Source organism: Chinchilla lanigera, unplaced genomic scaffold (genome assembly GCF_000276665.1).
Source record: "Chinchilla lanigera isolate Chin_1 unplaced genomic scaffold, ChiLan1.0 scaffold00016, whole genome shotgun sequence".
NCBI lineage: Eukaryota > Metazoa > Chordata > Mammalia > Rodentia > Chinchillidae > Chinchilla > Chinchilla lanigera.
The window spans coordinates 21775897-21791492 of NW_004955417.1; the positions used below are offsets into that span (position 1 = coordinate 21775897).

The window sequence follows — 15596 nt, forward strand, 5'->3', positions numbered from 1 at the left end:
ATAGGAGAACTCCGACATAAGGAGTGATCTGGTGCAAAATAGGAATGACACAGCCACTGAGGATTACTGGAATCTAGAAACTCTACGTGTACTAAAAACAAGTGAAATAGCATTTAAAAGATGACTTGTTGCTTAATAAATTCTATGTAACAATTGCATGGATGACAGATTTGGTTGTCATTGCCACTTATATTTTGTTATTTGATCTCTCAACTACTGCATTCAAAAATGTATGTGTAACTACTCCCATGTGAGAATGCCTGGAAGGTTAAATGGCAAAAACACTTGGGAGGTGGGAGGATCGCCTCAAGTTCAAGGCCAGCCTGAACTACATAGCGAGATTCTGTCTCAGAAAACCAAAATAAATAATAAATAAATAAATAAGCAAGCATAAGCAAAGTTACTTGAGGCTCAGACTAACACAATTGATCTTAATCCCAAACCAGTGTTCTTTTTTACGACTATCTAACACTACATTGCAGAATTGAAACACTCACACACATGTATTTTTGTAGTATGCCTAAAAATTAATAAAATTCCACATAAAAACAATGAAGAGCAGGGAAGAAAATTATATTTAACTTTTATTTTTGCATAGAGAAGGAACTGTTCTAAAACGTCCTTTTCCTATAATATATATACAAATGGAAGGAGTCACTGAGAGCTGTTTTGTGCTTTTTAAACTAAAATATGTGACCATCCATACAATCTAGATCACTCTGCTTATCAAAAACAAGTAATATTTTCTGCTTTGATATTCCTAACAAATTGTCCTATAAGCTTCAAAGTGGAACTGACTCATTGAATTCTTATTATCATTTAGATAAGATTTTTTAATTACTATCTTCTTCAAACCATGTAACAGCTTCATGTTTAACAGCTCTGCGTAAATATACTCCTTCCCTAGAAGATAATTTGGAAAGATGGTTGTTTTGTGATCCTATGAAGAAAATAGATCAGACAATCAGCTTGAGGTCTTTTCTCTCTGCAATTTTTACTTTCTTATTATTAAAAAAAAGAGTAAAGATGCCAAAGGATATTATAGGAGCTCTGAAAAGCTAATTAGCAAGACAACATGAAAACAATAAAACCAGGAGTGAGAAGAAGCTTGTGTGTTTCAATATGCAAAGAAAGGTCAGCTAAAGAGTATGAATGACTGTGATGATACACTACCTTTTCTGAGTATCTGCCTCAAAGAAAACAACTTTAAAGCATAGTCAGTATCTTCACTACATTCAAGTTGAAAGCTCCGGGTTCCTATTTTGCACAATCAGAATTAGACACAACAAAAGTCACAGACCTGGCAGTCTTTCTTCAGTGTCAAAACTTCCCCGGCATGACTCTGGCCTCTGCTCATGTGACCAGGACAAAATGGCCCTCTTTGGTTGAGCAATGTTTGGGCACTCTGCACTTTCAACTCCTGCCTGACCGAGTTGCTCCACAATTGTATCTGTGTTCATTTTGATGTTATCTATTTAGTTTCACTTGTAAGACATCATAATAGACCTGCAGCCGGTAGAATTGTTTGGCAAGCCACACTGATATAGACAAGGCCTCCAGACGTGTTCCTGTTAGGACTATACCAACCTGGTCCACTTGGTGGGAGGGCAAGAACTAGGGGCAGACGTCACATCCCAGGATGAAACTTCTCAACAGTACCCAGTACTCCGAGTTTCTTGGGAGAAAAGATTTTTCTGCTATGAAATACATACGTAGATAGATAGATAGATAGACAGACAGAAAGAGAGATAGACAGACAGATGGAATAGTTAGGGGAATATAGGGATAGATAGATAGACAGCTAGGTTTGTATATAGGGATATGTGTATACACCTATATATGTATATATAAATAGTGCGATCTATGTCCATCTCTGTATCTATATGTAATGTATGAAATTAAAAGGAAAACATAAAAAACAAAATATTCTAATCTAGCATCGACACTGTACCTCTAAGTGTACCTAAACTTGGTGAAATTGTCTTACAAGTTTTATATGTCCTTTGGCTTACCAGCCTGATCTTCATTCTTATATATGATAATTATGTTTATAAAGTCTTATAAATAAATGATTCTAATGCTGGAAAAATGAAAGGTGGTGGGGAGAAAGGGGAAAAAGAGAACTGAAATGTGTTGTGCACATGAACCAATCCCCTACCGTGAATGGAATTGCTATGTAATGAAAACAGGTACTAATAAAAGTCAAGAATATAAATAAAATAAAATACAATTTCAGCCGGCGATATAGCTCAGTGGCGCAAGGGCCTGCATGGGGAGCGGAAGGTCCTGAGTTTGATTCCTGGTACCAAAAAAATTAAAAAAAAAAAAAAATACAATTTCAGATGTACAGAAACAGAAGTGGATTCATGAAAAATATATTCAAAATCAATAGTTCATAAAGGAAAATTTAAGGTCTTCTCATCAATCCTAAAAATATATACTGCATAGTAACGAGTTGTCAAGTTAAGGGAAACTATCCAATGCTACTGATTACACAAAACGAATTTTAAATATTCCAGACTAAATGTTAAACTATTCTCAATTGACAAAAATGTTTCAAAATTCTTGTCATATCTTGACATCATAGAAGGGTACAAAGACAGAAATGTAAGATTTCTGTCATAGATTTCTGTCGTAGATTTCTTTCATAGAAGATTATAGAGGATGATACTTAACCAAACTTTGTGTTGTTTTTCTGTATTTTCATGATAATCATGGTTGCCAAATTTTAACTTCTGCAATTTGCTATAATTTCTGATAGTCTAGCATAACCCAAATTCGTAGCCCAATGCTTTCTCTATAATTATGAATTATTTTTATTAAGGAGGGGCTCATTAAGTTTAAAGGTGGTGGGCTTCACAATACCTGGATCTAACTTTATAAACGCTAATCTAAATGGAAAGAGTGTAAGAGATAGTGGACATGTTTCTTAACATTGAAAAACAATGTGATATAGCAGTGACCATCTGAAAAATAAATTAAAATGAAGAGTTTGGACAGCAATGGTGATATTTCACCTGTATCACTTCTTGCCAACATCAAGCGAAATAGAAATTTAAACTCAGTTTTACATGCCTTCAACAGACACAAATAAAATAAATGCTTCCATACAGGCAAAACATGTAAAGATATCTCAGTCATGAATATCACTGGCCTTTTATAAATTTACGATGACCTCTGTAAATGACAAGGGGTCATTTCAATGCATGTATTTCACATGTCCAAAAAAATTCTGTGATGAAATTTCCATTGAAACTTTTTTGATGTACTATATTTTAGTAATATTTTAGAACTTTTTTCAGCTTGCAATTTTGTTGCTGTTGTTAATTTACAAATTGCTTTTTCATAGGCACTGAACTTGACTGAAGAAAAACCAAAAAAGCAAATGTGGCACAAAAAATAAATGAGATTTTAGTCATAAAGGCACGCATTGTGCAAAACTAAGTAGAAACACAACCTTCTGATGAATATTACTTCTTAATAATATTACTAGGGAGGATTTATGCTCATAAATGTTCATTATAGTAATCCTTTGAACTTAAATTTTTAATTAACTTTGAAATCCACAATGTAAACTTGAAATATGTTGCCTTTGGAAATCATGTTCCAGTTAAGGGGCTGGAATAAACTAAAATCTAATAAAAACTCTCTTTAAAGATAATTTATTTAGTGACTCCAAGACCATTTCAATAGATGATCATTAGTTTAGAAAAAAATGGTTTAAGTTGTGGTTTTAAAATGTGAATATTCCGCTCTTTACAATGTACTTAATATGCAATAGATGTGAAGCCAACAAAATATACTAAATTATTTGGTCACAAAATGCAGTAAGCATAAATATTTTCTACATTATAAACTTTAAATCTCAAATGTTTTGTCCCACATTGCACAGATATTTCTAATAATATAGACAAAATAAAAAACTACATAAAGTGTGTCATTTAAATTTTCTGTAAATATATCTACATATGTATTTATTATACATAAAAAGTGAGGTTCTATGATTGAATGTTTAAAAGGAAGGTCAATCACAGTAAATTTTAAGTTTTTCAAAACTCTAAAATATTTATTATTTAAAAAGATATAGTCTACAGTGTGCATTTCAAAAATCCCTCTTGCAAATTTGTAACTACCTGTTGGTAGTAACGCATGGCATTTCTACTTAGCATCTAATTTAATATAAAGTGTTCAACCTAGCAAAGGAAGAAGCGGGCATCGGGATTCTAGACACTGACTCATATACGTACCTCTTTACTGTCAAGGTAATCGTGATTGTTTTGCTAATTCATCAACAGAAGATTCATCAGTTTTAAAAAGCAGCATTAATATGTGTTCTGATTGTGTCTGGCAGTACTAATTATATGGAGTTTTTATCTTGTCAGCAGTTTCAAGAAAATTATCCTTGGGTTTGAACTCCAGAAATATCCTATACATATATATATATATATGCACATATATTTGGAGCTCTAAGAAATGGGGAGAAACAAACCAAGTGGAAGCAGGGAAGGCAAAGAAAAAAGAAGGAACACAGGACTCGGTGTTATCATCCAAGCTCACCTATCTTTCCGCTTTTTCCGGAACAAGCTTCATACTCTTGCTGGAGTCAATGAGCATACTGGGAGAACGAACTAGACAGTAAGTATAGTTTATCCACAATTCAAACCAATGTTTATGTAGGCCTTAAACACTATGTAAAACCAATTTTAATATAAACATTTTTAAATTGACATCTAAAAATTATCTCCATTCACACTCTAGTGAAAAAATACCTAAAATTTGGAAACAAGGTAAACTAAAGAGTAGCACTTGGGAGGTGCTGGTGGTGATACTGAGTTGAACCTAAAACATTGCACTGAGCTACCCACATTCCCAGCCCTTTTGAACTGTTTCATTTTGAGACAGGGTATCACTAGAAGTTACTAATTTGGCTAGGTCGGGCTTCAATTTGCAATTGTCCTGCTTCAGCCTCCCTAGAAACTGGGATTACAGGTAAATACCTGTGTCTGGCTGTGGCATATTCTTTTGACATATACTGGGAGATTATAGCATGCTCTAGAGGAATATATTTGTGTTGGGCTCAAAATTAAGGTCCTTTATGAAGTTATATGGAAATTTTCTGTCCAAAACAAATAACCCCAAAGCCTAATGTTCTACTGATCTAGTGAATAGCAGTATTTGATTTTTGTCTCTGATCAAAAGGTCATTTCTGGTAGACTATGTAATTTGTGTTCCTCTCATTTTTCTTTTCAAGAAATTTACTATCTCCCTGGTCTTCCCTGGTATTGATTAGCAAAATAATTCTAACAAATATTTATTCCCTATTTACACAGGATAATGTTTAAAATTTTTCAAAATTAGTTTTTAAAAATAAATCCACAGGTTCACCCTGCGGATACTTAAACTTCCCCATAGATACTTAAGTCAGACACCTAGGTTTTGGCTCAAAGTTAACAAAGAAAAAAATCTTTACTATGTCTCTTTCTTATCTTTATTCAGTTTTTGGTTTTATTAAACTTTTCTGGTCTTTCAGCTGGTTCTTATTCTTGGGTGCACATGGAAAGGCAGTTATTCCCAGTGATGACAGTAATAGGGAGCCCTAGCTGGTGTTCTCTACTACACTTTTCTGCTGAGTGACAATCAACAGGAACTATATTTCATCAGTCTCTTGCATGGATAGGTTCTGCAAGAACGTATTTCATACTCATGGGAAAGGGGATAAAAATTTTAGATCTGAACCGGGGAGCTTTTGTGTTTACTTAGACACATAGCTGAGGATGAAGAATTGAAGCCGAAAGCACTCTTCGTCTCTGTATTTTTCAAATTTACACAGAACTCCATTTATTAGTGTAAGTTTGAAATGTTTTCCTATATCTGCAGCATATTAATAAATTATATGAAATACATTGTTATGGCCGTATTACCGAGAATAATAACTATATTCACAAAACATTTTTAAACAATGAAGAAATTCAACTTTTAAATTTAAATTGGGTAATATTTTAAGAATAAAAACAATACTTACAGAATCTGCCAATTGACAGTTTTTTGTAGAAAAATATAAAGACATGTAATTGAGGTAAATCATTGGATTATATGGCTATTTTGATATTACCAGTTGGAAAATATTGTTTCTTTTCCTGGTTTCATTAATGTTAAGTGCAACCCAAGGGGGTGCCCTTGCTTCCTTCCTTCCTTCTTTCCTTCCCTTCTTTCTTTCTTCTTTTCTTCCTACTTCTCTTTCTTTCATCAAAATTTGGTTATTATATCTTCATGAAGAATAGTTAATCTGTTATACTTATAAAGGCCTACTGCTAACATTTAGGTAACATAACATCTAGGATCATGAAAAATGTAAAATCCAGTGTTTAATTAAAAATTTTTTTAGCAAAATAATAATGTTGTGCTGTTTATCAAATAAAATACAATTCAGAAATAATGGATGATGTTTACATGACTGAAGGAGTTTTAAGTAAATGCAAGTATTGACAGATTGTTCAGCAATCTATCAAAATTATAGTAAAGCTATATCTTTGTTTTGTTATAATTTAAATACTAAATTAATTTTCCCACATGAAGAAGTGTAAAATCAGTAAATGTGACCGGAGGAGGCCATACTTAAGAATTTTGCATTCTGCTATAGTGATTGTAGATGTTCCGCATACTTTAAATACCTACCTCTGAGGTCTTCCTGTTTAACTTAATAAGGTGACTAAGACTACACATGTAAGAGAGGCAAAAAATTCAACTCTGTAAGCAAGTTGTGACATCTTTTCTTTATCAAGGGAAAATTTTAAAAGGGAAGAGTTTTTCAAGGTAAAGTGCCTCGATTTTTCACAATGGGAAAAATGCAATGAGTGATAAAACTTGAGTGTGTATAAACTGTATCACAGCTGAGGGAAATAAACATAGGACCTGGTCCAACAATACCAACAACTAACGAGCCTGCAAAGCAATAACAAAATACTTTAGATTTTGTCAAGTGGATGGCCTTATTCATGAAATAATAGAAAAGAGAGCCTGTAGGTCATGTGCCACCATGGATTATATTAATCCAAATTTAGGTATGTTTTAAATCTCTATTAAAATGACAAATCGATTCTAAAGCACTTAGCTTCCTCTAAGTAAAAGCTAGTAAAAATTATTTTCCTTCTGTGTAAGAAAATCAGATAACAGATTTGGTTTAAGAGAACTGAGTTTTTACACTTAAGAGTTTACTTCGGTATACTCTCAGTTGTTTAAGAAGTACAGTCCTTACAATTATGTTAGTTCTCTGATGGTTATCTAAAATTTGCATTGTCTTTTGGATTAACAGGCAACCAAGTTATTGTTTCTCAGGCACTCTAGTTCTATTTCAATCACCCAGGTCTCCTGTGGTAACCCTTCGGCTCTTATTTTTCCAAGAGCATATGCAGTACTAAGTTTAGGGAAGAAGGGAAAGATTGTACTCAAAGCATCCCAGCGTAGCCCAAATTACATCACTAGCTGCAAGCTTTACTACTAGCAGAAGTACATGAGAACCAAATACATGAGAACCGTGAATGACAGGGAAAGGCGGGAAGTTGAAAAGTTTGAAGATGCTTTGAAAGTAGGAAGGATCCAAAAAAGCCAGTGTTTCACTTACCCTCCTGTTTGGTGTCCCGGAGATTGTCACAGCCTAGAAAGATGCACCATGGTTAAGATTTGGGATATGCGATGACTCTGCTTTTCTTTTCTAAACTGGTTACGAAAGCATTCGTGTGAAAGTTTAGTAACTGGAAACCCAAACCCTTAAAATTGGCCACGCAAAACATTTACAAAATTGTCTCAAAACTGTATTCAAGTTTGAATCTGAAAGACCGTTGATGGATTCCTAAAAGTCTATTCTGAATACTCAGATTTTTCTCTGGCATTCAGGGCTTTAAGTGTGGCAAGGTAACTTAAAAATAATCATAATAACAATATCTGTTGATTCTGGAGAAGTTGGCAGTAATGTTTGTAGATGCATTAGCAAGGTTTATTTCCAGCCCAGTCAATTAACTATCAGGATTGTTGCGGAAATCAATTATAAATCCTAATGAATTGCTAGCCCACAAGATTGTTTAACATATTATCATCAAACACAAAATATTGAAGAGATCATCTGCTCCTTTTCCAACATAGTTTTTAAAATAGTTTAGCCTTCACAAGGCAAAAAATAAAGGAAAAAGAACAACGCATCTATCAGGACACCTGATATCACAATATTTCTACAAGCAAAACCTCTAGGGTTCATTACTTTCCTTTTTATTCAAGAATGTTAAGAGCTACCTGTAATTGGATTTACTAAATCATTTCTAGGATTCAATTATTAAAAGACCAGGTAAGTGTGTGAGAGTGTGTCTTACCCGCCTAGATGGATACTAACTGTACACAGTAAGAGAAAAGCCATGGCTTTGAGATTTTATTTTCTATTCTTCATTAAAAACTGGCAGATGTGGACAGATTACTGAATTATTTCATACCACAAAGTTTTTATAATTCAGACGTTTGTTTGAATGCATTTTCTTCACACTTTTAGGAATAAAACACAAGCCATTTATATTAACATCACCTCTTCCTCTAGACGCAAATCTGTAGTAAGCACACAATGGATAGAAAGAAGTAAAATGATATAAAATTGACATTAAAATGTTCCTTTGGTGAAAAAAATTATGCATGAGTGTAACTAAATTAACTAGTATACAATAACTACCTTAATAGGGTCAAAACAATTTTAGATGGCTAAGACCAGTGTTCACCTACTTATGGTCATATGTAGCATTATCATAGTGGTTATGGTCCCAATTCAAAATTCAGAATTTCTCTAATATTTTATAAAGATTGATTTGGTTGTTAATAAGGGAGTCATGAGTTCAAATAACTCTGTCTCTTAAAGGTTATTTTTTTTGTAATATACAGGAGTTTATCTACTAAATGCAAAAATGAATTTAAAATTATTCTGCAAGCATCTAGTGCATTTTATCTAAGCAATGTATCTTTCAATTTTACTAAAATTTGAGTACTAAGGAAAATGTTCAGTGTAGGTATTCTGGTGTACTCCAGAGTTAGTGATACTAGCTCAGTTCCTCATCCTTGAACAATTTTAAATAACTCAGATACAGTAAGAATTTATTTGCAGTATTAGGAAGCTAGAAAAGCACACTCTGTGTTCTACCTCAGACAGGCTCAGTGTTCTATATATCGGTGTGAAGATTCCATTCCTAAGAGCTGAGTGTCTTAAGCCACAGTAGTTTTTTCTCCTAAAAATGGTGATGGTGGAAGAAGTAGAAGAAAAAAAGCAGTAAGAACATGTTTTATGGGCTAACAAATAAAAGGGTAAAACCACTCGATTTCATTATGTGAAGGGTTCCTGAAAACTACTTCTTTCATTTTTTACCAGGGCGGTAGTAGAGCAGAGTGGTTAGAATCAAAAGTTTCTGGGGGGAGTAAAAAAGAAACAATGGTTCCTTTTATGTTGTCTTTAGTTTTTTCCAAAGCTCTGATGCAAAACACGTGTTCTATGGATTTTAACTCACATCATATATCAATCTGACACTGATCAAAATGAAGATCAAAATGCTCAAGATCAAACTGATTTAATTAAATAAAGTCAATGATTTTAAATTTCAATGATAATTTCTATAAAATAAGAAAGATGATAGGAGCTGACCATTATAATTGGCCAGTTACTTCATTCGAGTGACATAAATTAATAAACGGTAACATCTGTGAAAGTCATCCACTCAGTGAAAGTTGGGCAACCACTATTTGCCACATGTTTTACAGTTTTTGTTCTTTAGTCCATTACTTTTTTATATACTGACCCATTTTCCCCCCTTGGCTCATCTATTATCTACAGTTCAAAGTTATGAATAAAAATGATTCTCTTTGTTTTTATGCATGAAGAATAAAGCACAGAAAATTCAAGCTAAGCTTGGAACTAAATTCAAAGCCGTGTATTTTCACTGGGCTAGGTTAAAGAGAACTGCAAGCCAGTAATATTTCTTTATTCATGAAAAGGATCACTGCCTGCAATGACCCACACACTGTCCTCAGCCCTGGGTCTGTGCTACCACTGTCCCTGCCCTCAGGATGATCAGAGTCCTGAATAATATGGTCTGTTAAAGTCCTATTAGAAGAGGAACTTCATGCTCATATACTCAAGTGAGAAAGGAGAAAACAGAGGAAGATCACAGAGGAAGCAAGAGCAGGAGAAGGAAGAAATCAAAGAACAGATTGCCTGCTTGGAAGAACTGAGCATTTCAATAACACTGGGTTTAACGATCACCCACGGATCAGTTCAGTGACACGTACAAGGTTCAGTTTCTCAAAGACGATTAAGAACTGGACTATGCCTTCAGCTGAGGTTAGGTCTTATAAACCTACTGTATTGTTTATCATTTCTGAATACTATTCTTAATGAATTCCATGGCACTGACCCAGTAAGAGATAGCGGTAGTAAAATTAATTATTTAGAGAGCTCTTTTTCAACACGGTAGCCATTAGCCATGTGGATATTTTGAATTAAATTAATAAAAATTAAATAAAATTAAAACCTCAGTTCCTCAATAGTACTAGCCACATTTCAAGGGCTCAAGAGCAGAATGAACCTGTGGGCAGCATATATTATAAAACATTTGTAACATCACAGAAACTAGCAATGAAGAAAAAAGGTAGAAATTAAAAATATCAAAATATATAGTAGTTTAAGTAGAGAAATTCAAATGATGTTTCATTTATTTGACTAATAGGTAGCACCTATTAAACAACAAATGCTAAACAAAATTTTCTCCTATAATAGTACCACCCCACAGAATACATACTAAGAAAAAAATGTCAAGCAGAAAACTTTGCAAAGACTTTATATTATACATTCAGGGTAGAACACAATGTCAGGATAAATTAAGCTAAAATGAAAACATGTAAAGTACTCAAAATCTTTCTGGATCATTTGGTTTATACTGGCAATGATATAAGGGACCCAATCTGGGATTTGTTTTCTATAAACTGAAGATGCCTGAATTACAAGACAACACACACAAAAATGCAACAGTATTATTATCTTTCAACATTCTAAATCTGCTTTCAATTTTCCAACAATACTCTACTGTACCAAGCTGAATGAGAACAGAATTTTGAAAGAGACAGATAAAAAAGAGAAGATATACTCATTCCTGGACCCCAACAGTCAAGTATCAAAAACTTTAAAAATTATTAAATCAAAATTAAGTCACAAATTCATGACTTATGCAGTAGAAGGCAATAAACAGTGTGCTAAAGATAAAGCATTTGTTCTAGAACATTAGAAAAGAAATCCCCAGATTGTCCTTACGTTAAATTATGTGGCAAAGAACCAGACTACTTGTTTCTGCTAGCAATGAATTAGAGTGTCAGATAAGGATTAATTGCGACACTGACCCTTGAAACACGGCCCAGTAGCCCATTTTGAATAATAACTCAAAGTTGGTCTTCTACCAAAGAAGTCATAGTGAAGGGGATCTGAACAGTTTAACTCATAGGAGATGCATACTGATCTGAGCCGTCATGAAACAAAATTACCTACCCTCCCTCAAAGTTGGTTTATCATGTGTTTATTCTAGTGCAACATGCTTTGGTGATATACAAACAAATACACAGCTTTCATCTGAGTATTCGAGGAAATATTAGGTTTCATAATAAATCAAATCTTTATTATTCATGGGTTCAAGAATCTGATGAAGACAAGTGTGATCATGTAAGTGACCTAAACAGAGATTCCAATGTGGAGTTATTTTTTTTAATTCTGACCTCAGCTTTTTTTAATTGATTTTTGGCTCATCATAATAATATTTATTTGGTAACCTGTAGTCTCTCAAGGACCTACATTCTAATGATATCATTTAAGCAGGAATATTATCATCTATTTTCAGATATGCCAAATTATATTTAATGTACAAGATGAAATAATTTAGCTACAAATGTGTGAGGCTTTTTTCATCTGCTAAAACCAGAAAATGCATATTTAAGAATCATACTTTCTGATGACTTAGTAAAAATGCATTCAATTTTCCCAACATCTTTCACACTGAGTTTCTATAGAAAAGAATAAAAAGAGAAAGAAAAATTCAATGGCAGTCTTACCACAAGAGAAGAAAAGCACAGTTATAATTCCACTCCTTGACTTACTTGCTAAGGCATTAATGGGTGATTTATAATAAAACGGGAACGATGTGAGGTAAAGGTCTCTTTAACTAGCCAATTATACTTTGACTTAAAAATGGTCAACTTAATGGAGAGAAAAGTCAACCTTAAAAAACTGTAGTTAACAGATGAGGAGATATTTACCCCTTCAAACACTTAAGATAGTTAAGCATTAATAAAAAGAAGCCATTCGTGTATTTTATTTCAGCAGACATTAAATGTTCTTTGGGCTAAAAACGTTCAGATAAAATGTTCCCTGTATATAAAAATCAAATGACCACTGTTATCCATTCTCAAAGTGCCAGAATCTAAGTAAGGCACTCAAAAGTAGAAACTGCCCATCCTTTACCAAGAAATTAGGATGATTTTGTTTTCAATCATCTTAGATATCAATGGGTAGGTAAGACCAGAAAAGATCAAACCACTACCAAAGTCTCACCAGCAGTCATTCCTGCTCATCTCCTCTCTGCTTTCAGTGAGAGAATTGATTTGGGAAAAAAAGTAAACAAATAAGTAGGTTCAGTTTCTCAAAGATGATTAAAGAACTGGACTATGCCTTCAGCTGAGGTTAGGTCTTATAAACCTATTATGCTATTTATCATTTCTGAATACTATTCTTGATGAATTCCATGGCATTGATACTGGGAGAAAGTAAATAAGGAGGAACCGTTAAAACCAATATGCCTTCTCTGGCAAAGTAAAACTCGACGCTGACTATTAAATTTTGTAATAGCTTGTAAGCAAGGGCAATTTGGGTGGCAAAAGTTGTTACACTAATCTCTTTCATAACTGTAAATTGCAACTGTATGTTCTAGTTCATAACTGTACACTGGAGTAGTATGTGTGTCCTTATGACAGGAAATTAATTATAGTCATAAGTAGTATGACCCAGTACCTAGTATCACCAGAAATGGCAGCAAAGTGAGTTTTATACATAGGCCTTTTCCCAGTCACACTCTCAGGGAGAGTGTGATTCCACACTATGATCCCAATGTGACTTTCACTTTAAAAAAGGAACAGAAGATTCAAACATTCTTGGTCACTACTTCAGGGTCCTTATGGTATACCGATACATGTTTAATTTCACTGACCATTATCAATCCAATTCATATCCCCAGAGTGGTTCTAGAAATCCCAGGAAGGGAAATGATAATTTTAAAAATCTAAACTCAAAACTAACAAGGTCGATAAACAGTACTAGAGTTTAATGGGTGGCTTTTGAAATGCTGATCTACATATAATACTACTCAACTGTGGAAATGACAAGCAACATTAAAGATGATATACTGAGTTATCTATTTATTTATGACTCGTACAAGGCGCTTCAAAAGAGGATTTCAGGCAAATCCAAATAGAATCATGTAACAGTAGTAAAATATTACGAATATGAAGCAAAACACAGAATGGTTCACTGAGGACCTCACGAAGAGAACTGCAGTTAAGAGGCGTATCGCTGGTGACATCCAGTTAAACTATTCAAGAAATCAGGCCACAGGTGAGTCAGGGATAGTGACAAAGGGAATCAATAGGAAGTGGAGATGAAAAACTGACCCAAAGGCGGGTTGGCTGATGGAACCAAAGACAAGAATGAGCAAGAGTTAAAGACAGCTCAAGTTTCCAGCAAGGAAAGTATAAATAAAGTGAGCCTATAGCCAAGGAGGGCAGGTGAGCAGATATACAAAAACTCTGGACTTTTACTGTGGCTTTAAATAAGCTGATCTGAGTAAATTTTTAAATATAGATGTGACAGAGATTGAAAAATTATACATGTACATTTGTATTATTAGCATGGCCCCCATATTTTATATTAATTACATGATGTGAAAATTGGCATAAAGGTGGTTTAAGCACTTATTTTACATAGACAGTGCCCTTTTTGGCCAGGTTATTGGGAATCTCCAAGCACTAAACACCCATGACCACCACCGCTGTAGAAGAAGAGAACGTCTGCTTTGCAGAAAGATACCGTGCCCATTTGTACACCGCTCACGTAAGAACGATCACCACACAGCATAAAATCGGTATTGTTACAGGGTCTCCGGTGTAGTTACTTTTGCGTGAGCAATATCCACTACATGGAGTGGAACACTAAACCAAAGGTCAATGGCAGGCAGTTCTTCCAGTACCTGGTAAGCTCACAAAACATGTTTCTTTCACGTGTACAAGATGTCAATTACACAAAAACAAACATGTAACCACAACAGGCGAGGCTAGTAAAGAGGACCTTGACTGAGAGACTATTTCAATCAGGCACTGAAGTATCCCCATGGACACAGTTCCTCCTTTAGAAACTCAGAGCCTACAAGGAAGACAGAGCTGCCAACAGCTAACATAACGTGGTGCAATTTCAGAACTATCAGTAAGATACAGGGCACAGAAGTAACATCTAATAGAACCAATCAAAGAACGCTTCCCATTGGACGTGAGCTGAATTCTGAAACAGAACCAACGAATACTGAGGCCACTGACACACAGGCACGGTGTGCGAATTATTGTGGTATTCCTGGCTGCACAAAAAAGGCTGGAACTTTTTGAGTAATACATGAATTTATCTCACCAGGCTGCAAAAGTGGGAGCAAATGTCGCCGGTGAGACTGCACGCTAAGCGATTAGCCAACATACAGAGGATTTGGATGCCGTGTAGATGATAACGCAGTGGAAGATTTTAGACAACAGACAAACAGGCCTGTTATCAGGTTTCATGAATGCTGGCAGAGTGGAGCAAGGATTAAAGAGCTGAAACACAAAAGCAAGAAAAGAACTTCGGCAGCTATTGTGAGAGACTAGAAAAGAGAACAGGATCTAAACAGAAAAGGTGAAACAGAATGTAGCTCAGACTGACAGGTTGTGTGTAAGAATCAAGGAGCAAAGATAGACCCCAGATGTTCTGCACTTTAATATCTAGGGGATCCAAGATTCTATACTGGAGTAACAGTGGTGACTGTCAGGATAGGAAGAGTCAGTTCTACAGATCTAAGTAGAAATTTCTCAAAAGACATAGGATGGTCAGTAAGTATGTTTAAAAAAATGGTTACCATCAATACTCACAAGAGAAATGCACAGCAAAATCACAATGAGATATCACCTCACTCTACTTTGAATCTCCAATATCAAAAAGACTCAAGTTAACATCAGCATTGGAGAGGAGGTGGAGAATAGAGAACCCGGCCTAACGCTGACAGGAATCTGAGTACAGCCACCATGGAAAACAGTAGGGAGGGTCCTCAAACAATTAAAAGCTGAAATACCATAGAACCCAGCAATCCCACTGCTGGGAAGATATCCAAGGGAAATAAAAGCAGCATGTCAAAGAGACATCTGCACTCCAATGTTTATGGCAGCACTGTTCACAATAGCTAAGAAATGGAAATGAATGAATGGAAAAGAAAATGTAATCTATATACACTAGGGAATACTAT

The 15596-nt window shown here is 34.6% G+C and overlaps 1 protein-coding gene across 8 annotated transcripts in view; it reads right to left on the bottom strand.

The window, feature by feature from the left end:
- The window catches only part of Trps1 (trichorhinophalangeal syndrome I), a 238593-nt gene that overhangs the window by 101352 nt on the left and 121645 nt on the right, over positions 1-15596 (bottom strand). For 4 of the 8 annotated variants that reach the window (XM_013512791.1, XM_013512789.1, XM_013512790.1 and 1 more), the window contains one exon: positions 7622-7654. The exons of the other annotated variants lie outside the window; for them this stretch is intronic. In XM_013512791.1, the coding sequence (XP_013368245.1) occupies positions 7622-7654 (33 nt within the window). The remainder of the gene's footprint in view (positions 1-7621; positions 7655-15596) is intronic. 8 annotated transcript variants of the gene reach the window in all.